The sequence below is a fragment of the Trachypithecus francoisi genome, unplaced genomic scaffold (genome assembly GCF_009764315.1).
Source record: "Trachypithecus francoisi isolate TF-2019V2 unplaced genomic scaffold, Tfra_2.0 Lachesis_group5, whole genome shotgun sequence".
NCBI lineage: Eukaryota > Metazoa > Chordata > Mammalia > Primates > Cercopithecidae > Trachypithecus > Trachypithecus francoisi.
In genome coordinates, this window is record NW_022681470.1 from 26,008,712 (window position 1) to 26,033,320 (window position 24,609).

The following is a 24,609-nucleotide window of genomic DNA, read 5'->3' on the forward strand; positions in this document are numbered from 1 at the left end:
CAAAAATATAGAAAAATACATATATAATTATGTGTGCATACACACACACACATATATATATGTAATTTTATAGCAATAGGGTCTCACTATATTGCCCAGGCTGGTCTCCAACTCCTGGCCTCAAGCAACCCTCCTGCCTTACCCTCCCAAAATGCTGGGATTACAGGTGTGTGCCACCATGCCCAGCCTGGGCTTCCATCTTTGTATTCACAAATACTGACATGGGCTCAATAAATATTTATTGAATAAATGAGAGAACAAAATAATGAATCATCTTATTTCTTTCCTTTTTTGTTTCAGTTTTTGTCTCTTTAATTTACTCCTGTTAGATCAAGCTGATCACTCACAGTTTTACTTACCTTAAAAAAAAGTACAAAAAACCCTCTTGCCCATCAAACAGAAATCAGAAATTTAAAATGTCAAAAATGGCAAAAACTGAGTTATCTTTACTCATCTAGCCAAAAATCAATCCCTTCCTAATTTCTTATAATTAATTTTCAATAAACAGCATCATTACCAATTTCTCTCAATGTCCTCTGCAACAGAGTCACCCTGTAATCATTACTCTATCACAACCATATGTAGTATTTAAGTATCTATTCCTTCTCCTCAAAAAGATATAAAGGAGGTCCTCCCAACTTTCTCTATTGATGTCATCAGGTCCATCTCTTTCTATTTCTAGAGCCTCTGTCTTTAATCTCTTCCAATCTAGTTTGATCTAGTTGCATCAAAGTAACAATTCAGTATAGTTAAAATTAAGCTGCATACAAGGAATTCCAATTTCCTATGATATGGGATTCAAATTAAATAGAATTATAATTTTTATCCTGCCTTCTAAGGCTAAAATCATACCCATCTCTACCAGAGTTCTCTACCATATTTCCTCTATCTAAGAAAATGTATTTCCTTGTGCTTCCAGCTATGTATTTCCCACCGAAGTCAAGAAAATATTCTTGCTATATACCATAGTAAGTTTGCAAATTCCTTCATTGGTGTTTTTATACATGCTTTAGATCTTTTCCCATTCTCTTTGTGCCCTAATTTGTCTTTCAAACACCTGTTTATATCTCTCTTCCTTTAAGTTTTCTTAACTACTTTCAGGTCATATTAACTGCTTCATTGCTACACAATCCAACATTTGAATTTTACTAAAATAACAATATCCTTATTTGTATGTGGCACTGTAAGTGTTCTAAAAGATCTTTTAGATTTTTAGATCACTTACAGAGCAAGGAATGATAAAGGATGGGGTCATTGGGGAGGAGCTGGGGAGTGAGCAGGTTCATGATCATAGAAAGAAGAGTCCCAAAAAGAAAAAAGAATGCTGATTCCCATTTTTTTCTAGGTATTTATTCAAAGAACATTTACTGAATGAATATATATATACACACTTTTAGAACACTGAAAACAGGAGTATTGTTCTCCCCTACTGGGCTTAATCTAGCAGCACTTTCACACAAGATGATTTCTTGATAGATGCTGTGGATTTATTGTCTTACATCTAAGGGTGTTCAATAAATGGCCGGGCACGGCAACTCATGCCAGTAATCTCAACACTTTGGGAGGCTGAGACGGGCTGATTACCTGAGGTTAGGAGTTCAAGACCAGCCTGGCCAACAGGATGAAACCCCGTCTCTACTAAAAATACAAAAACTTAGCCAGGCATGGTGGCACACACCTGTAGTCCCAGCTACTCAGAAGGCTGAGGCAGGAGAATCACTAGAGCCTGGGAGGTAGAGGCTGCAGTGAGCCGAGATTGCACCACTGCACTCCAGCCTGGGCAACAGAGTGAGACTCTGTCTGAAAAAAAAAAAAAAAAAAAATTAAAAATAAATAAATAAATAATGTCCTGAATAAAATTAAATTGAATTGGCTGCTCATCTTCAATAAACTACTTATAAATAATAGTAAAATACAGGAAATAGTACATTTAAATAAAGGTTAGTGTTTAAATCAGTAATGCTTCCCACAATCCTAACCAGTTTCTAATATTTGCATAGAGCTTTATCACAGTGTTCTAATGGTACTCCTACTTGTCACCCTCCCCACACCTATACACACACACACACAAACACACACACACACACACACACACACACACTGTCAAATGTCCAAGAAAAAGTAGTTTGCTTTAGGAAGAAAACCCAAAGCAAATTGAAAGGTATACCAGTGAACACCAAATTTCATATAAGTCGCATTGACCATATTTACTTATGTATTGGTATGCTGCCACTGTATTATAAGAGCCTTCTTTATGGCCCCCCATGTCAGAGGATATATAGCACCTTAGATACTTTCTATTATGAAGCTTGCAAAACATATTTACCTGGACAATTTAGCAAGAAGAAAGAAAAAAAGAAAATGCCATAGTAAATGCTTCTGCCTATTCTATACTGTCACTAAGTTAATAAAAAAAAATTATCTTTCTTCGAATGTTATGTAAAAATGAATTTTGTAAAGTGCCATTTTGAATTAAAACTTTGTATATTATATTCACTTTTATATTATTTACTTAAAGGAACAAACGAAAAATTATAAACCTGTTAAAATAGTGAATAGATAACACAAACTAGGCTAATATTTTAAACAATAACTTACAGGATCAGCAGGTCCACAAAATTCTCTAAATGTCTTTGTAGCATTATTCTGTTGAATCTCCATTGCTACGCAAGGGCCAGAATACATTTCTGTCACCATGTCCTATGAAATTTAATATAAAAGAATGAAAAGAATTTTAACAATTTTTAACTCTCCTGTTTTAATTGTGACACTGTTCCACTAATGTCCTTAAAGTCATCTGTGACTTCTTCCCCACTTATATCCCACACATCAAGCAGTTCCCAAATTCTGTCCATTTTTCCTTGAAGAATATTTTTTATATATGCTCTCTCTTCTCCATTCCTATCACATTTTAATGTAATGTTTTATTATCCAACACTTTCATTATTTGGAATGATCTTCTAGTAAATCTTCCTTGCAAAGGCCTTCTTGAATACAATGTTGTTGAATTCACATTACTAAATATATATATATATATATATATATATATATATATAAATTTCAAATGTTTTATCCTAAAAATCCTTTTAAGAATCATAACGCATTCTAGCAACACGAAAATAATAGGACCAGATTTATTCTACCATATTAAACATCTAGAAACTAGACAAAATATATGAAACAATAGTTTTCATACAGTGGGTGATGGGCAGCACAGGTCTATGACCCCTGAAAGTACGGAAACAGATGAGGTGAGCTGTAGAATTGCTCTGTCTTACTGTCTAGAGGCAGTTTCCAGACCAGTAGACCAGGCAGAGGAAACATAACAGAGCCCAACGTTCTCTGAGTTGAAAAGACAAAGATTGGACTTCGGGGAGGCCAATGTAGCTCTTATTTTCAGGGAAGAATACTGGAGAGATGAGGGGAATATGCAGAGAATAAGCTACAGGAACTGCAGAGGAGTTCCCATGAGTCTTTGGCTACTAATCTGTCACATGTGTAGAGGAAACTACTTGAGGCTGGGGAAAGAATTGCCGCAAAGTAGACCAAACAACTCCGAGACAGCACACAGCTGAGAGGAGTTTATGTTTCTACCAGTCAGAGCGAAAGGCCTTTTTATATGATACATGGAGCATCAGGGAGAGTCCTCAGAACGGTACTGCACCATAGTAGTTGACCTAAATTAGCCCTAGATTATAAGATGCCCTATACCCATCCTACAAAGATAAAAAGCAAGACTCAAAAGTTTCAAATTGATTCCAAGTGATTTAACTAAGTGCCAGGCCAAAATTGAACACTCTTTACAAATCTACTATGTAACACTGTAAATTTTACAATATGCAGCATCGAATAAAAAATTACCAGGCAGGCAAATATGTAGGAAAATACTAACAATTACCAGAAGAAAACTCAATAAATAGACCCAGCAATTAAGTGACATAATAACATAAGGATATTAAAACAGCTATTATAAGTTCCACATTCTCAAATTATACAAGGAAATATGAACATGATGAGCAGAAAATAAAAAATATTTAAAAGATCCAAATAGAACTTCTAGAGATATAATCTAAGACATCTAAATTTAAAAATACACTGAATGGGGTGAATAGGATAAGACATCGCAGAAGAGCAATAAATTTGCAGACATTCAATAGAAACTATTCAAAAATAAGCATAGAGAGAAAGAAAAATGAAGAAGAAGAAAAAAGCCCTGCTGTGCAACCATGTCAAGCTGTCTATTATATGTGTAATTGGAATCTCAGAAGAGAAAGTGATCAACATAAAATATATTTTTTAAAATAAGTGCTAAAATCTTTCCAAATTTGCTGAAACCCATAAACCTATAGATCCAACAGAACACAAGGATAATAAATGCAAACAGAAGTACACTAGGATGCATCACAATAAAATTAGGTAAAAACAAAAACAAAAAGCCTTTTAAGCAGCCAGGGGGTTGGGCGGGGGTGCGGGGGAGAAGGATATTATATAACAGTGGGAAAAAGATAAGGATGACAACAATGATGACCAAAAAATGTAAATCTGTATTCTATACCCAGGTGAGAAAATATTTTTCAAAAATGAAGAAAAAAGGAAGACGTTTTAAGACAAAAAAGACCTGAGACAATTCACCATCAGAAGCATTTCATCATAAGAAATATTAAAGGAAGTTCTTTAGGCAGAAGGAAAAAAATACCAGACAAAAATATAAATCTATGAAAAGCAACAGTAAACATGTCAAGTATAAACATAAAATGCTTTTTTTTAGTAGGTTTCTTTTTCTTTTTCTTTTCTTTCTTTTCACTTTTTTTTTTTTTTTTGAGACAGAGTTTTGCTCTGTTGCCCAGCTGGAGCACGGCGGCGCAATCTTGGCTCACCGCAACCTCAGCCTCCCAGGTTCAGGCTATTCTTGTGCCTCAGCCTCAAAAGTAGCTGGGACTACAGGCGCCTACCACCACACCTGGCTAATTTTTCTATTTTTAGTTGCTTTCAAAGATAATTGTTCAAAGCAAAAATATTAGCAGTGCATTGTTGGATTTATAGCATATATAGATGTAAAATGTATGGAAACAACAGCACACAGAATAACAGGGGAAAAATAGAAGTATACTGTTTTAAGATTCTTAGCTCTCTATATAAAATGGTATAATGAAAAACATGATCAAAGAAAAATGCCTGTCACAGTGTCTAGAACACTCAAAAAATATTTTTGTTTCACCCTCTTGAATAGCAAAGAATACTTCAGGCAGAAGTGAAAACAGATATAAAGACTTTGAGGCAGAAGTACAGTAGGGATATATGAAGATCAGCTTAGAGGCTAGGAGCTGAGTGAGACTATGGGAAAGCAGTAAGAGATGAGGCCAGACCATGTAGGGTCATGTATGCCATTTTCATGACTTTGGAGGGTTTATCATACACAACACCAAAGTAAAATAATTTATTACAGAATATATTTGGATAGTGATCCAAAAGCAGTCATCTTACCTAATATAAACTACAGAAGCAAAAAGAGGAGGAAAAGGATTTCATAATTTATATGGTACTCATAACTCTACTCATTAGAGTTCCTCAGTGTATCCCCCAAAGTCATTTTGCTATTTCACAAAGGTCATATGTAATTGATTTTTTATGGATAATTATATTGAGTCCAATTTTCTGTCTCATGATATTGAAGTACTGCCTACACATAAATGTCAAGAGCCAAATTTTCAGGAGGAGCAGAAGGCATGAACAAGTTTCCCAAAAACAGAAAAGTAAATTTTGTCTGCTTTTCTCCCTCCCTTCCTTGTTTCCTTCTTTTCCCTCTCCCTCCTTTCTTTCCTTTGTTTCTTTCTTTCTTCTTTTTCTCTCTCTCCCTCCTCCCTTTTTTATTTTTATGTCTCTCTCTCTCACTCATTCTCTTTCAGTGTTGATTACAGATACCATTGAAAATAGACATACAAGGCTGATCAAAATGTATAAAATGAAAAGGAAAAAAACATGTTAAACAAAGAACTTTGTCAACAGCATAACATGTTACTTCAAAAACTGACTCAGAATTTTTAAGTCACCCTAGTTTTTAATTAAGTCACACATTTTTTAAACAAAAAAAGAATCTTTTTGTTTCCTTGACAGTCTTTTGACTGCTGTCCTTAGGTAGCTATGTGTAGGATCATTTGATTTAATGTCTATCCTCCCCAGAGCATAAGTTCCATAAATGCAGGCAGTATGTTTTTTGTTCATCACTGATTATTTGGCATATAGCAGATACTCAATATATATAATAAGTGGATAACAGTAACAGTATGAGATAGGAATTATCATCTTTTTATGACTGTACATGTTAAAGCAGAAAATATAGGTGTAAATGATCAACATGGATTCTACTACCAAAGAATTAAGTACACTAAATAATAATAAAAACAACAATAATGGCAGGTAATATTTACTGAGTACTTTTATTATATGAGACTGTTTTACATAATTTATTTAATTCTCACAACAATCTCATAAGGTGGGTAATAGTATTATTCCCATTTTATAAATGGGTTAATCAAGTTTTAAAGAAGGTAAATAAATTGTCGATGGTCACATAATTACAGGATTTAGGATATGAACCTAGTGTCTGACTCCACAGAGCAGGAAGAAGAAAGAAGAGAATTGAGTTTAGGAAGCTGCAGGCTGGTTGCAATGAATTTTGGGAGATATGAAAGGTATATAGTTTGAAGAAAGTAATGTGGAAATAACTGACTGGTTAACATCAGGTTACCTCAGGTTACTTTTTGTCATATGGATGAAAGGCAGAGAAAACTTCATTATTATATCAAATGAAATTAGCCTGTTTGGGAAATTTGGCTTGCTCTCTCCTGATTTCTCAGAAGGTCAGATAACAACTTAGGTTGTTGACAATTTTAGTATGAATGACTCTGTATTGATTTTTAGTCTGGCCACTTGGGACCTAGATAGGAGCTTAGTCCAAAACACTGAATCCTATACTTTTTATTTAACAGTACAAATGTTTTACATTTACTTTTATACTTACATGATATTCGGTCACTACTCCTTTATAAACTTCATAGAATTCTTCAACATTAACCCGATCCATATTGAACTATATCAAAAAATAAAACAAAACAAACCATAAACCAACCAACAAAAGAAAAATAAATGAGCCGCACTTAGCACTTAATACTTGTAATATCTTCTTTACTCTAAAATGTACACTTTACATAGATTACTCTTTGAAGAAAAAATGTTATTAAAGATCAGCTCATCAAGAATAACAATGGATAACAGCATCATTCTAGGTTCTGTACGTGCATCATTTCATTTAGCCCTCACAACCACCTTACTGCATAGGTAGTATTAATAGCTCCACCTTACAGATGAGACTATTAAGACTCAGAGGGGTCATACAACCTCCTCGAACTGGCATCCTATCTCAAGCAGTCTAACCCCATTGATCATACTTTTACTTACTACACTACACCTCTCTCTGAATAAAATCTCATTCTTGATACAAAAGAAGATTTATATGCAATATTAATTGCACTATTGATAGATTAGTGGCACAAGAAAGAAATATTACTAAAGAAAAATAGTTCAGACTTTTAGAGGAGACAGAAAACAATACTATTTTCCTCCCAAGCATTCGGAAAAATCCCTAGTTAGTCTGGTTCGTGATAAAGCACTTATAGAGTCATGTGGACTTCCTGCTACTCTTCAAAAAGAATTATGAGTAAGAATATGCTTACAAAGTAAGTCTAGAAGGACTTATTCTTATCAAGGCTGAATTTAAATTTAGTTAGGAATAAAATTTCGTTAAAATTCTAAGGTTCTCAAAAACTAAGACTTTATTTTTTTAAAAAATAGCCTCAGAATTCCCAATTTTATTTTCCCTCCATTTTGCTTGTTTATTGTTGCCAGGATTGAAGACCCACTGAGAAATTTCTGCCTATATGGACAATAATTTAAGCTGTGAGGATTTATTTTTATAGGCAACATTACGACTATAGGGAGGAAATTCTGTTGGATTTCAGTGTTTTATCCTACATTCACATATGTTTTGTTAAATGCAACAAAATACTAACAGAAGATATCATTTATTAAATACCTAGTAATTTGAACCAGAAATGATTATTTTATTTAATCTGCAGAATAACCCGGATTCTCTTCCTTCATTATCTGTTTAGTTAAGAATACAGAAGACAGAAAACTCATCACAGTTTCTCACTTTGATTCTACATTTTGTTTATAAGAACAAAATACAGTTTTTGGTCCCTATTTATTTTGCAACTAAAGTTTCCAGAACTGTATAAACTTACCTTATAAGCTTAAATTAGGTGTATCATTGAATATTACATCTCTCAGTAAAATAGTATATGGGAAAAATCATTTCAAAACCATTTTTTGACTATAGGAAGGTTCCTGAGTCCAGTAAGTATCTCTTTTATTTTTAATGTGGTTCACGAGTACACAGGGAACATTCAAAGTAAAGCATTTTATGACTATTTTTGAAAAAAATCCTCATGAATATTATGGTTCATTGTAAAGTACCTACCATCTGCATAGCTGAGATTTCAAAACCTGCATCTCGGATAGCCATCAGGATCTTTCCCAACAGTCCTGAAAATGAAGGACAGTGAGTGCAAAAATACAAAATTTTAAGACATTTAGTTTCTTAGAAATGCAAATTTTTTACAGCAAAGTACTTTTTGTTTATACTCTATATTAAAAAAAACACACACACTTTGCAAGAGAAACTAAATTAAATCCCGAATACTGAGCATTAAATTTAATCATTTGATTTCCTTAGTAAATGCTTCAAGAATATCAACAATGGTTCTGAGGACTATGCAAAAAACTTTTAAGATAATATTTTGCCTTTAAAGCCCCTGAAGTCTAGTGATGTAGAGAACATAAAAATCAAACAATTATAAACAGCATTATTTAATACAAAGAAATGAAATGCCAGAGTACAAGATACAGAAGGAATTCAAACAAGAGCAAAGAAGGAGAAAAATCAAATTGTAACTGAAGAAATAGGAAAAAGCTTCAAGGGGAAATGAAAAGCATGAATGGTCCTTAAAGGCTGTGGACAGATGAGCTTATACAGGGACAGGAGAGAAGGCACACATCTGGGAAAGTGTGAGCATATTTGAACGATAGTAAGAAGGCAGAAAAGAAAAACAAATTAAAAAGGAGAAGAGGTTCAATTCAAATCGATAAAGGCCTTAAATACCAACATGAGGAATATAGTCTTTATCCCACAGATGAGTGATTTTTATATTGGAGTCTATAGTCTCTGGGGGAATGGGGCTGACTTTGAGATTCCATTTGTTTCCTATAAAAGTCTAAGTTTCTTTTTTTTAAGTCAACTAAAACTCCGTCTCTTATACATACTTGCACAAAGGCACACACACACACACACACACACACACACACCATATTCTGGATCATCTGGATCTTACCGAGTGACCCTAAATCACCATGTACTATTAGTGTCTGAATGTGCATTTGTATTTACTATCCTACCATAGCCATGTAGTGCTATTTTAATTGTAGCAGGCTGAGGGGTGAGAAAAAGATAGAGAAGGATCTGTTTCTCAGATGATACATCTGTACCAAATGAAGGTCAAATGATATCATAGCATGCTATAGAAACAAAGGTTTCTCAGAAGCTTGAAGACAGAAAAGTGGTGGATTAATTGAGTCACTGCAGTAGAACAGGCTCATGCCTAACTCAGAGTCTGTACTATATTCACGTTAAGCTTGTTTATATGGCAAATAACATCCTCTGTCACATTAATGCTATCAAGTTAAATTTTGTTGTATAGTTTTGCTTGCTATGAATTTGCAAATTATTTTAGCTATGTAGTTTTATGTGCAAAAATTTGTATTTAGTTTTAATTTGGACATATTTAAGTTGTATTACTAAAAGTTAAAATAATTTATGTCAACACTGAGAGTCCATGAGAAAAGCTTTCCTTCAAAAAGAAACACTGCCAAAAGAAATGAAGAGTTACTAAAAATGTTGAATGCGAAAATACAAAATAAAAGTAGTATTTTAGGAAGGTCACTAATGCAATAGTGATGAGCAAGCTGGTCTGAAGAAATGAAGAAGTAGTGGAAAGAATAGCAAAAGCTTTTGAAATCATTCAGAATGCTGGTTGGAAAAAAATAGGCCAAGATATATTTAAATATTTTCTCTCTTATTTTGAACTTCAATGCATGGATGGCAGCAGTAGAGAAAGAAGGAGGTAATGAATATAAGATATTTTCAAACAAGAAGCAATAGGATTAAACTGGATACAGAGTATGAAGATGAAAGAAGGGTACAAGATGATTTCAACATTTTGAATCCAAGTGAATGGAAGAATGACAGCACCTTTAAGAAGAAAACAAGTAATGATGAAACCAAATTAATAAGGGGAAAGACACTGAATTATTTTGGACATAGAAACCCAAAGCATACTATATAGCATTTATAGAGAAGGAAACTAATCAGATCTTGAGGATGCAGCATATCCAGTGGCTGAATGAGTAAAATAATCTCCCTGCACCAAATCAGTGACATGGGATTGCATACCAATAGATAGAATTATAAAGATAGAATAAGAGGTGCAGAGAGGTTAGAACTGAAATGATGCCAAGAGGCATTTGGAGACAGTACTTTATATAAAGACTTGGAGAAGAATACACATTCAAGGCAAAAGGAGCATTAAGCAAAGGTCTGGAGATGTAAACACCACAGTTCTTCTGGAATAAAAGTATCTTCATCTTACTGAATAATAGAGTGGAAAGGAAATGAGACAGAAGAGAAGGGAGGAGAGGTGGGAGAAGCCATGATAGAAGGACTATACAGAGGTTTGGATTTTATCCTGTAGGCCAGAAGTTCTCAAACGTTTCGGTCATATAGACCCTTTAGCTTTTAGATAGTACTGAAGACCTTTATATAGGTTACCTCTATCAATATTTACTATAACATAAGTTAAAGTGTGTTTATTCTCCCTTACTTGACAAGTGGTAGTTTCTTTTCTTTTTTTTTTTTTTTGAGACGGAGTCTTGCTCTGTCACCCAGACTGGAGTGCAGTGGTACAATCTTGGCTCACTGCAAGCTCCACCTCCCAGGTTCACGCCATTCTCCTGCCTCAGCTTCCCGAGTAGCTGGGACTACAGGCGCCCACCACCACGCCCGGCCAATTTTTTGTATTTTTAGTAGAGACGAGGTTTCACTGTGTTAGCCAGGATGGTCTGTATCTCCTGACCTCATGATCTGCCCGCCTCGGCCTCCCAAAGTGCTGGGATTACAAGGCGTGAGCCACCATGCCCAGCCGACAAGTGGCAGTTTCTTAACCTTTATATAGGTTATCTCTATCCATATTTATTACAATATTAATTTTAAAAAGCTTTTAAAATATTTAATTTAAATATAATAAAAATCCTTTAAATGTTAACATAAATAGCATTTTGTGAGGAAAAATATGATAGTTTTTTTTTTTAATTTGATCTAAGCCAAAAGGCCAGGAAGAGATTATAGTATATTTTTTTAATTAGTGAGAAGACAGATATCGTTTTACATTTTTAAAAAAATCTCGTTAATGTCTCACTTAATAAAAGGCAGCTGGACTCTCACATTTACTTCAGCTTTCAATCTGTTGCCATATGTTGTTTTGGTTGGAGTATATTTAGTTGGAAAATGGTGGAATATTTTAATAATCTTTTTACAATAACTGTGTATATTCTCCTTTACTTGATAAGTGATAGTTTCTTAAAAGTTTGTTGCAATGTATAATCTAAAACCTTTATCAATAAACTTTTTTTTACCCTGTTACATTAAAATCCACTGGTCTATCTTGTATGTACTTTGAATGAAACTATGATATGACTCAGACATGATTTTCAACATCACATGTTAATCATTTGGCAAATACCAGCTCACTGAGTTATGCAGATTTTCCGCATGCTGATTCATTTCATTATACATCAAAAATCAATTAAAAATTTGCTAATATCATCACCAATTTCATCAGAAGAGTCTTTCTATTCCGTTATACAATGTATTCGGAAGTTGTCAAACTGAAAGTGGTGAATATAGTTTTCCAAGGTTCTAAGTTTAGTTTTCCTTTGTAGTTTATCTTCACTTGGATTTTATCTTTGGCAATAGCTATTGTCAGTTGTTTTCTTTGATATGATAGGCTTACTTAATTTGAAAGACAATGCCTGCCAACTACGCAAGTCTGAATGAGCATAATTTGTCTGTCAGTCATTCTTTCGAGTAAAAATGGTATTCCATAAAAGAAAAAGCATCTAATTGAGCTGACAGCGCAAACAATTGTGAACAGGATTACTCACAAATGCTCTTCCTTAAAACCATTACATGGAGCATTATGTGTACTTCATTTACTTCACACAGAGTATTAAAAAGACCTATATATGAGGATCAAAAAGTAATAAAATTATTTTTACTGCATCTAAGATATTCTTAACTAAGTATGGCTTTTTTTTTTTTTTTTCTGCAGATGCATGATGGTTAAAATACAATAACTACTAGGACAGTTTGGTGCCACTGCCTTGACTCATTCTAAGGCAGTAGCAGTTTTACTCATTATTGCTTTTGCACCATCAGTGCAAATGACAACACATTAAAAAAGGCAATTAAGTATGAAATCAGTTTTGGTCTTGCAGATCCATAAAAGGGTCTCATTTATGATAATAAAAAAAAACATGATTACATATTAACCCTAATCTAAACATGAAATTTAATCTAATCTAAATATTAAATGCTATGTTTTAATCAATATGAAAAGAAGTCTATAAACTATATCTATTACAAATTCTAAGAATAAATAGGACAAGTTCACATGATATACAGGAAGATGCCCACCGCAGAATCATTAGTAATAAAAAAATTTTAAGTTCTAAATAATAAAAAACAGGAAAAAGTTAGATAAAGAAGAGTAAGTTCCTACAACTAACTTATTACTCAGACATTAAAAATCAGATTTTCAAGTATTATTTAATTGCATAGAAAAAAATTCAAAGTACAATGTTAGTGCAATTCAAAATTGTATACATAGGATAATTCCCAATTCACTTTATAAAACTAGTATTATTCTGATATTGAAATCATATGAAGACAGTACAAAAAAATAAAACTACACTCCAATAGCCCTTACAAATATAAATATAAAAATAATTTTTAAAAAATTTTAAAACAATAATTTATTTACTTAATTTGAGAAAGGGTCTTACTATGTTGACCATGCAGGCCTTGAACTCCTAGGCTCAAACAATATTCCTGCTTCAGCCTCCCAAATATCTGGGATTACAGGCACATACCACTGTATCTGGCTAAACATAGAAATTATTTCCAAAATGTTAAAATTTTAGAAATTTTATAATTTCCAATACATTTTAAATTTTATAAATTTAGCAATATATACAAAGAATTATACACTATGACCAAGAGAGGTTAATTTCAGGTATGAAAGCCTGGTACACTATTCAAACTATCAACCAATATATTAACAGGCTAAGGAAGAAAAATCACACAAACATATCAATATATGTTGATGACATATCTATCTATAGATAGATATATAACTGCATATATTGATACAGAAAAAAATTTGAAAAAATACAACACTCATAAATAAAATGGTAAGAAAAAAATAAGAATAGAGGACAACTTCCCCATCTTCATAAACAGCATCTACAGAAACCTACAACTAACATAATAGTGAAAGACTGAATACTTTCCATGCAAGACAGTAAACAAGGCAAGAATGTCCATTCTCATTGCTCTGATTCAATATGGTGCTGGAAAATTCAAGTCAGTGCAACAAGACAAGAAAAGGAGATAAAAAGTATACAGACAAGAAAGGCAGAAATATAACTGTTTCTATTTGCATATTATATGACTGTCTATACAGAAAATTCCAAATAGCCTAAAGAAATTCTAGAACTAATTATTTATTTCAGCAAGGTTGAAAGATACAAGGTAAACATATTAGATCAGTTGTATTTCTACACACTAGCAATAAATACTTGAACACTAAAACTAAAAATATAATAGCATTTATAATCAAAAAGGAAATAAAATTGGGTGTGAATCTAACCAAAAAGGTATAGAACTTATGTATGAAAACTATAAAACGCTGGATGAAAGAGCTAAATAAAGAGCATATAGTATTCATGGAATACTTAACACAATAAAGATGTCAATTCTCTCTAAATTGATAAATAAGTTTAACAAAATTGTTATCAAAATGCCAGCAAGTTTTTTGTAGCAATAGATAAGATTATTCTAAAATTACATGATAAGATAAAGGAACTAGGATAACTAAAACAATTTCAAAAAAGAAAAATGAGGGGTAACTAGTTTACTCAATATCATGATTTATTATGTAACTACAATAAACAAAAGATGGTGTAGCATTGTCAGTGATAGAGATCAATGGAACAGAACAAAAAAACCCAAAATAGAACCACACAAATATGTCCAACTGATTTTTTACAAAGGTGCAAAAGCAATTCAAGAGAGGTAACTTTTCAACAAACTCAGTAAAGTTAGGAAATAAAAGTCTCTAAGAAAAAAGAGTTACTTCCCAAAAGGAAGTCTACACAATGAAAGGATAACACAAATTTGGGGAAACAGTCTTTTCTCATCTATACATTGTGTAAGCTAGTCACATATTATTACACGTAATCCTCACAACGCTGCTATGGACTGAATGTTTGTGATCCTCTGAAATTAAGATCCTAACTCCCAATGTGATGAAGGTAGGGCCTTTGTGGGGAAGAGGTGATTAGAAAGCAAGAACAAAGACCTTGCGAATGGGATTACTGCCCTTATAAAAGAAGCTCCAGAGAGTTCTCTTGCCCCTTTCACCATGTAAAGACACAGTGAGAAGGTGCCATCTATGAAGAAAACCATGGGCCCTGACCTGAAACTGAACCTGTGGGACCTGATCTTGGACTTCCTACTATGGAGAACTGTGGGAAATACATGTCTGTTGTTTAAGACATCCAGTCTATGGTATTTATATTGTAGCAGCTCAAATTAACTAAGACAATGCCTATGAGTAAAGTAATATTATAATCTTCATGTTATAGATGTTGAGTATCTATACTCAAGGATTAAACAATATCGCTTAATAGCTAGTAAGTGATATAACTGAATTTTAAACCCAGTTTTGCTTACCCTAGAGCCTAAGATTATGTTATAATAAAATAAATAATCAAAATATTTAGTTGGCATATATATATATCTCAAATAACTAAACAATTTATGTATATGCAAAAAATACATATGTGTATATATATATCTATGTATATATATAGCTATGTAACATCTTTTTTGATCTTCTGAATATATACTATAAAATCTTTAACAGAGATAGATATAGAATGTATATCTAGCAAATTCTTAATTGTTCAGAGGATAATCACTTAATTTAATTTACTGATTATTCAGACTAAGATTTCTTTCCATCTTACCATTCTCCTTACAGAAAAAGGAGGAAAAAAGATCACTTTATTATTTATTAATAGTTCTAGGAAACTGCTTTATAGAGAGAACATTATTAAAACTTAAGTTGTTGGGCGGGTGCAGTGGCTCATGCCTATAATTCCAGCACTTTGGGAGGCCGAGGTGGGAGGATGATGAAATCAGGAGATTGAGACCACCCTGGCTAACATGGTGAAACCCTGTCTCTACTAAACAAAATACAAAAAATTAGCCGGGAGTGTTGGTGGGCGCCTGTAGTCCCAGCTACTCGGGAGGCTGAGGCAGGAGGATGGCGTCAACCCGGGAGGCGGAGCTTTCATTGAGCCAAGATTGCACTACTGCACTCCAGCCTGGGCGACCGAGCGAGACTCCGTTTCAAAACAAAACAAAACAAAACAAAATTGAGTTGTTAAAAAGTAGATGCACAGTATTCTTCAAAATTCTAACAAAATTGGTTTTCATAGTTAATAATCTAATAGTTTTATTTTACCACATGTATCTATATCAAAAATATTTCTTGTGAAAATAACTTATTCTGATCTTAAAGTCTTTCCTGGCATCAATATTTTCCCTTGATACCACAATATCTACTGGGCTGAGTGCGGTAGCTCATGCCTGTAATCCCAGCACTTTGGGAGGACAAAGTGGGTGATCACTTGAGGTTCGGAGTTCAAGATCAGCCTGGCCAACACTGAGAAACCCTATCTCTACTAAAAATACAAAAATTAGCCAGAAATGGTGCCGTATGCCTGTAATCCCAGCTACTTGGGAGGCTGAGGCACAAGAATCGCTTGAACCCAGGAGACAGAGCTTACAGTGAGCCAAGATTATGCCACTGTCCTCCAGCCTGGGTGACAGAACATGATTCTGTCTCAGAACAACAACAAAAATAAAACAAATAAACAGAAAATCATAGTATCTATCATCTATAGTATACCTCACAGCAATCTTGCAGCCAATGATCCCCTTACACTGTGGAAACACTTGAAAAATATCGCTACCATGAATGTTAAACTTACTGGATGTAACAGCAAGATACAGATGACAACAAAACCCTATGCACGAGTATGAGAATCAATGAAAAGGACACTTTGGTGAGCAAAACAACTTACAAAACTGAAATTTAATGAAGCGGCCAGGCTGTTACACAAGACAATTCACTATTTATTACCTGTATGCTTTGCTTCACAATCCTTATAACAAATAGGAGTGGTGGGAAATAAAATGAAAGGAGTTTTAAAAATGAAAAAATGTCAACAAGGAAATCTTGCAATTTATTTTGGAAAGAAACTGAAAGAAAAATTTTAATTATGATGTAGCCAAGAGTACATGAACTAATAAAACTGATGCCTGAAATAGACCCGTTTAATATTAATAACCATAACCAATTTAAATCAAATTGGAAGGATATGATTTCCTTTAAAATTTAAATCTAGTAAAATAAAACTCAAAGCCATTTTAATTAAAAAATAGACCTAGTGTATCTTTAAAATATAATTAGTGTAAAGCCAAATAAAAAAACTAGAGATTATGAGAGTTTAATGTTCAATGCTAATGTATAAAAGAAATCACAAGTGTTACTAAATTCAACAGAAGGAATTTAATACTAATCTTGGCAAACATGCATAACAAATAACCTTAGGCATAAAAACCAGGTGGAAAAGCTTTCTGTCTCCTAGAGAGCAATATGTTACTAGGCAATACCACTTCACTGATAATCTTTCTGTAATGTTTAATGGAAACACTCAGATGGTTGAAGCTACCAATGTCTATGGTTTTCTGCCTTGCAATAACGAAAAATATTGTAGAATTATATTAAACCAATTGCAGACGAGAGTCTGGATTCCAGACCATCCTGGGCAACATGGTAAAACCTCATGTCTACAAAGAATATGAAAGAAAAAAATTAGCTGGGCATGATGGTGGGTGCCTGCAGTCCCAGATACTCCGGAGGCTGAGGTGGGAGGATCACTAGGGCTCAGGAGGCCAAGATTGCAGTGAGCTGAGATGGCACAACTGCAATCCAGCCTGGGTGATAGAGTGAGACTGTGTCTCAAAAAAAGTAAAAACAAATCAAAATAAATAACAGTTTGGCTTCCACAGAATTGTTAAATTGAGAACCAGTAAGGCACTTAGGTCTTAATGAATCTCAAATTTAATCCATCAGTTGATCATAAAACCCACATTAGTAGAAAGTAGGCTTTTAAAAGACAGATTTAATTCATCCAATAGATTTCTGATCCTCCACTAACACCATATACCCAAATCTGAAATTCACATTTTTCCTTAAAGCCAATTTCCTAACAAGAACAAGCTGTACATTCCTTACAAGGTAGTAAAAAGAGTAACCAACAAAATAACTTTATTTATTTTATTTGTACTTTTTTTTTTTTAGATGTGGGGTCTTACTATGTTACTGAAGCTGGACTTCAACTCCTGGGCTTAAGTTATTCTCCTACCTCACCCTCCCAAGCAGCTAGGACTACAGGCATGTGCTACCATGCCCAGCTAATTATTAAACATTATTTGTGGAGACAGGGTCTCACTATGTTGCCCAGACTGGTATCAAACTCCTGGCCTGAAGTGATCTTGCCACCTCAGTCTCCCAAAGTGCTAGGATTATAGGTGTGAGTCACTGCATCTGGTCCAGTATAACAACAGCTTTGTAGATATACCCACAATATGGTGACTTTGTGTACTGAAATTCATCAAGATGCAATTAAGTGAATAGAAAATAGTAAAAATAGGCTCCATACCATCATAGGGACAGCAGAGAAGACCTGCGGGAATGAAGATTTCCAGAAAACGGTAGTCAAGGGTTCCTCCTCACTGTGAAGACAAAGACAGGCGAAGCATGCAAAGGAAGCTAAGAACAGCTAAACCTTGGTTGAAATAAGATCACAGGTTTAAAACAAGGATAGTCTAAGAAAAACAAAATAAAGTAGGGTACTGAGTAGATAGGCTGAAAACCGAAAACTGTGTAAGACTGGGTAAATAGGCCAGGTGCAGTGGCTCACGCCTGTAATCCCAGCACTTTGGGAGGCCGAGGAGGGCAGAGCACAAGGTTAGGAGATCGAGACAACAGTGAAACCCCGTCTCTACTAAAAATACAAAAAATTAGCCAGGCACGGTGGCGGGCGCCTGTAGTCCCAGCTACTCGGGAGGCTGAGGCAGGAGAATGGCGTGAACCCAGCAGGCAGAGCTTGCAGTGAGCCGAGATCGTGTCACTGCACTCCAGCCTGGATGACACAGCGAGACTCCATCTCAAAAAAAAAAAAAAAAGAAAAGAAAAAAAGATTGGGGAAATAGATCATATGAAGTCTAAAGTCAAAGCCAGGTTAATACAGAAAACAAGTTAACCACACAATCACAAAGTACAACTAAGTTTCTACAGCATAGGGTACTGCCAGCTTTAGGCAGAGTGAGCTGCTTCCTAATCTTAAGAGGCCAGTCCCTATGTGGTTGGAGTAAGTACATGTCCCGTTAGAAGCCAACTCCATGTTTCTAGGAGATTTTCATGAACGTTGTTATGTAGGGGCTATTCTCATTATATGAAAATCTCAATTTTTAAAATTTTTTTATTTCAATAGTTTTTGGGGTACAAGTGGTTTTGGTCACATGAATGAATTATATAGTGGTGAAGTCTGAGATTTTAGTGCACCTGTCATCCAAGTAATGTACATTGTACCCAATATGTAGTTTTTTAATTCCTCACCACCACCCCCAACCCTCCCTCTTCTGAGTCTCCAAAGTCCACCAAATAATTCTGTATGCCTTTGCATACCCATATCTTGGTTACCACTTATAAGTGAGAACATATGTTTTTTAGTTTTTCCATTCCTGAGTACTTCACTTAGAATAATGTATTCCAGCTCCATCCAAGTTACTGCAAAAAACATTATTTCATTATTTTTATGGCTGAGTAGTATTCCATGGGATATATATATCACATTTTCTTTATCCACTCATTGGTTGATGGACACTTAGGCTGGTTGCATATGTTTGCAACTGTGAATTGTGTTGCAATAAACACATGTGTGCGAGTGTCTTTAATATAATTATTTTCCTTTGGGTAGATACTGAGTAGTGGGATTGGTGAATCAAATGATAGATTTACTTTTACTTCTTTAAGAAATCTCCATATTGTTTTTCATAGAGTTTGTACTAAATTACTACTATTAATTCCTACCAGCAGTGTATAGGTGTTCCCTTTTCACCACATCTATGCCAACATCTACTATTTTTTGACTTTTTAATAATGGCTATTTTTGCAGGAGTAATGCAGTATCTCATTGTACTTTTAATTTGCATATTCCTGATGATCAGTAATGTTTAGCATTTTTCATATGCTTCTTTACCATTTTTATATCCTCTTTTGAGAAATGTCTATTCATGTTATTTGCCCACGTTTTGATGGGATTTTTTTTCTTGTTGATGTGCTTGAGTTCATTGTAGATTCTAGATATTAGTCCTTTGTTAGATGCATAGTTTGCAAATATTTTCTCCCACTCTGTGGGTTGTCTATTTATTCTGATAGTTATTTCTTTTAATCTACACAAGTTTCTTTTATTTAATTAGGTCCCATTTATTTATTTTTATTTTAGTTGCAATTGCTTTTGGGGTCCTATTCATGAATTATTTGCCTAAGCCAAAGTCCAGAATAGGTTTTCCTAGGTTATCTTCTAGAATTTTTATAGTTTCATGTCTTAGATTTACATCTTTGAACCATCTTGAGATGATTTCTGTATAAGGCAAGGGATAAGCATCCAGTTTCATTCTTCTACATGTGGTTACCCAGTTTTCCCAGCATCATTTATTAAATAAGGTGTCCTTTCCTCAACGTGTTTCTCTCTGCTTTGTCGAAGATCAGTTGGTTTTAAGTATTTGGCTTTATTTCTGAGTTCTCTGTTCTGTTCCACTGGTCTATGTGCCTACTTTTACACCAGCACTATGATGTTTTTGTAACTACAGCCTTGTGGCATAATTTAACATCTGGTAATGTGATGCCTCCACGTCTGTTTTTTGTTTATTTGTTTTTTGCATAGGATTGTTTTGGCTACTCAGGTTCTTTTTCTAGTTTTATATGAATTTTAGAATTGTTTTTTCTAATTCTGTGAAAAATGATGTTGGTATTTTGATAGGAATTGCACTGAATCAGTGGATTGCTTTGGGTAGTATGGTCATTTTCATGATACTGATTCTTCCAATCCACGAGCATGGGATGTGTTTCCATTTGTTTGTGTCATCTGTGATTTCTATCAGCAGTGTTTTCTAGTTCTCCTTGTAGAGATCTTTTACTTCCTTGGTTAAATATATTCCTAGGTCATTTATTTTTTTCCAGCTGTTGTGAAAAGGATTGAGTTATTGATTTGATTCTCAGCGTGGTCATTGTTGGTGTATAGCACTGCTACTGATTTGTGTACATTGATTTTGTGACCTGAGACAACAGAATTCATTTATCAAATCCAGGAGTCTTTTGGAGGAGTATTTAGGGTTTTCTAGGAATACAATCATATCACTCATGAACAGCAATAGCTTGACGTCTTCTTTTTCAATTTGGATGCCCTTTGTTTCTTATTCTTGCCTGATTGCTTTGGTTAGGACTTCCAGCACTATGCTGAATAGAAGTGGTGAAAGTGGCATCCTTGTCTTGTTCCAGTTCTCAAGGGGAATACTTTCAACTTTTCCCCATGTATTATGATGTTAGCTATAGGTCTGTCATATATGGCTTTTATTAGTTTCAGGTAAAGTCCCTTTTATACCTGTTTGTTGAGATTTTTTATACAGGGATGCTGGATTTTATGAAATGCTTTTTCTTCATCTATTCAGATGATCATATAGTTTTTCTTTTTAATTCCTTTTATCGGATGTATCCTATTTATTGACTTGCATATTTTAAACCATCCCCGCATCCCTGAAATGAAACTTGGTCATGGTATATTATCTTTTTGACGTGCTGCTTGAATTAGCTAGTATTTTGTTCAGGATTTTTGCATCTATGTTCATTAGGGATATTGGTCTGTAGTTTTCTTTTTTTCTTATGTCCTTTCCTGGTTGTGGTATCAGAGTGATACTGGCTTCATAGAATGAGTTAGGGAGGATCCCTCCTTCTTAATCTTTTGGAATAGTTTCAGTAGGATTGGTCCCAGTTCTTCTCTGAATGTCTGGTAGGATTCAGTTGTGAAACCATCTGGCCCTGGGCTTTTTTTTTTTTTTTTTTTTTTTTTCCGGCTTGGCAATTGTTTTGATTAGTGATTCAATCTCACTGCTTGTTCTTGGTCTGTTCAGGGTTTCTGTTTCTTCCTGACTTAATCTAGGAGTGTTTATGTTTCCTGGAATTTATCCATTTCCTCTAGATTTTTTAGTTTGTGTGCATAGAGGTGTTCACAGTGGTCTCAAATGATTTTTTGTATTTCTGTGGGGTTGGCTGTAACGTCTCCAGTTTCATTTCTAATTGAGCTTACTTTAACCTCTCCTGGTTAATCTAGCTAATGGTCTATCAACTTTGTTTATCTTTATGAAAAACCAACTTTTTGTGTCATTGGTCTTTGGTATTGTTGTTGTTGTTGTTGCTGTTGTTTCAAATTCATTTAGATCTGCTCTGATCTTTGTTGTTTCTTTTCTTCTGCTAGCTCTGGGTTTAGTTTGTTCTTTCTCTAGTTCCTTGAGGTATGATGTTAGGTTGTCAACTTATCATCTTGCAGATTTTTTAATGTGGGTATTTAGCACCATAAATTTTCCTTTTAGTACTGCTTTTACTATATTCCAGAGATTTTGATAACTTATGTCAATATTCTCATTCATTTCAAAGAATTTTTAAAATTCCATCTTGATTTCATTGTTAACTCAAAAATCATCCAGGAGCAGATTGTTTAATTTCCATGTATTTGTATAGTTTTGAGGGTTACTTTTGGAGTTGATTTGTAGTTTTATTCCACTGTGGTCTGAGAAGATACTTGATATAATTTCAATTTTTAAAAATTTATGGAGACTTGTTTTGTGGCCCATCATATGGTCTATTGTGGAGAATGTTCTATGTGATGATTAAAAGAATGTATAATCTGCAGTTATTGGGTAGAATGTTTGGCAAATATTTGTCAGGTCTATTTGTTCTAGAGTGCAATTTAGGTCCATTATTTCTTTGTTGACTTTCTGTCTTGATGATCTGTTTAGTGCTGTCAGTGGACTGTTGCAGTCTCATACTAATATTATGTCGTGTCTATCTCATGTCTTAGGTCTAATAGTAATTGTTTTACGAATGTGGGAGCTCCAGTGTTAAGTGTATATAAATTTAGGATTATAATATCTTGTTGGATTGATCCTTTTATCATCATATAATGACCTTCTTTGTCTTTTTTTACTGTTGTTGCTTTAAAATCTGTTTTATCTGATATAGGACTACCTACTCCTGCTCAATTTTGGTTTCCATTTGTATGGAATATCTTTTTCCACTCCTATACCTTGAGTTTATATGAATCTTTACATATTAGGTGAGTCTCTTGAAGACAGTATATATTTGGTTTGTCATTTTAAAAATCCATTCTGCCAATCTGTATCATTTAAGTGGAGCATTTAAGCAATTTATATTCAATGTTAATATTGAGATGTGAGGCACTGTTCCAGTTATCCTGTTATTTGTTACCCAGATACTTTGTTTTCTTTATTGTTATTGTTTTATAGGTCCCATGAGTTTTATGCTTTCAAGAGGTTCTTTTCTGGTTCATAATGGCCTTTTTGTTTTAAGATTTAGAACTCCTTTTAGCATTTTCAATAGGGCTGGTCTAGTAGTAACAAATTCTCTCAGCATTTGTTTGTCTGAAAATGACTTTAATTCTCCTTCATTTATGAAACTTACGTTTGTTCTCGATACAAAATTCTTGACTGACAGTTATTCTCTTTAAGAAGGCTAAAGATAGAACTCCAATCCCTTCTGGCTTAAAAGGTTTCTGCTAAGGAAATCTCTTAGTTTTTTAAGCAAACACAATAAAAGAAGACTGAAATGATAATTCAAAACCATGCATCCATTAACTTTAACATGAACAACACAAAGTAAATAAATGTTGTTCCTTACCTATAATTAGTTCTATTGTTTGTTTCTATTTTAAAAAGACATATAGGCCTGGCACAGTGGCTCATACTTGTAATTCCAACACTTTGAGGGGCCAAGTCAGGAGGACTCTTTGAATCCAGGAGTTTGCAGCCAGCCTGGGAAACATAGTGAGACCCCATCTCTACAAAAAATAAGAAATTAGCCAGGTGTTGTGGCATCTGTCTGTAGTGCCAGCTGCTCTGCTTGGGAGGCTGAGGTGGAAGGATCACTTGACTGCAGGAGGTTGAAGTTGAGGTTGCAGTGAGCTATGATCAGGTCACTGCACTCAGCCTGGATGACAGAGTAAGAACTTCTCTCAAAAAAAAAAAAAATATATATATATATATATATACACACACACACACACACATCTTCTCATTTTTAAAGATAGCCTTTGCACAACATTCTTTTAATAAACGGTGACATTGATTTTTACTTATTCTAACTTTCCAAAGTCACAGTTAAGGAAATTCACAAATTTAGGCATCTTATTACAAGAAAACTGTTCCTTTTGTTTTAAATGGCTCTGATTCCCTCAACACTGGCAAGGCTTATATTGCCATTCATAGATAGGCTTAAAAATAGACTAATGCCAGAACATGGGTCACAAAGCATATAATTCTTGCTGCTTTTCTGTTGTAAGCATATACTATATACACTGAATATGGGCCTCCATTTTCTTCTGCTATTTCCCAGCATGGTTCTATAGATAGGTACAGCTTTGCTATCTAGTGGTTCTCAAAGTGTGGTCCATGCATAAATATCTTTAGTATGACCTGGGAACTTGTTACAAATGCAGATTCTTGGGCTGTAAACCAGATATTCCAAATCAGATACTTTGGAGTTAGGGCCCAGGAATCTATATTTAATCCAAGTGATCCTGATGCACACTAACATTTCAGAACCATTACTGTGAGTAAGGTCTCTGAGGACAACAAAGCATCACAATAACTACTCCTTTGGCCAGGGAAAAGGTGATATAGTTTGAAAATTTTTATATTTTAAATTATAAAATATTGAATACATTTTA

General features: G+C 34.1%; 1 protein-coding gene across 4 annotated transcripts in view; it reads right to left on the reverse strand.

Moving 5' to 3' along the window:
* Positions 1 to 24,609, reverse strand: part of NME7 (NME/NM23 family member 7) — a 235,379-nt gene that overhangs the window by 112,510 nt on the left and 98,260 nt on the right. For all 4 annotated transcript variants that reach the window (XM_033198961.1, XM_033198963.1, XM_033198959.1 and 1 more), the window contains 3 exons: positions 8,540 to 8,604; positions 7,022 to 7,090; positions 2,599 to 2,700 (listed from right to left, as the gene is read on the reverse strand). In XM_033198961.1, the coding sequence (XP_033054852.1) occupies positions 2,599 to 2,700; positions 7,022 to 7,090; positions 8,540 to 8,604 (236 nt within the window). The remainder of the gene's footprint in view (positions 1 to 2,598; positions 2,701 to 7,021; positions 7,091 to 8,539; positions 8,605 to 24,609) is intronic.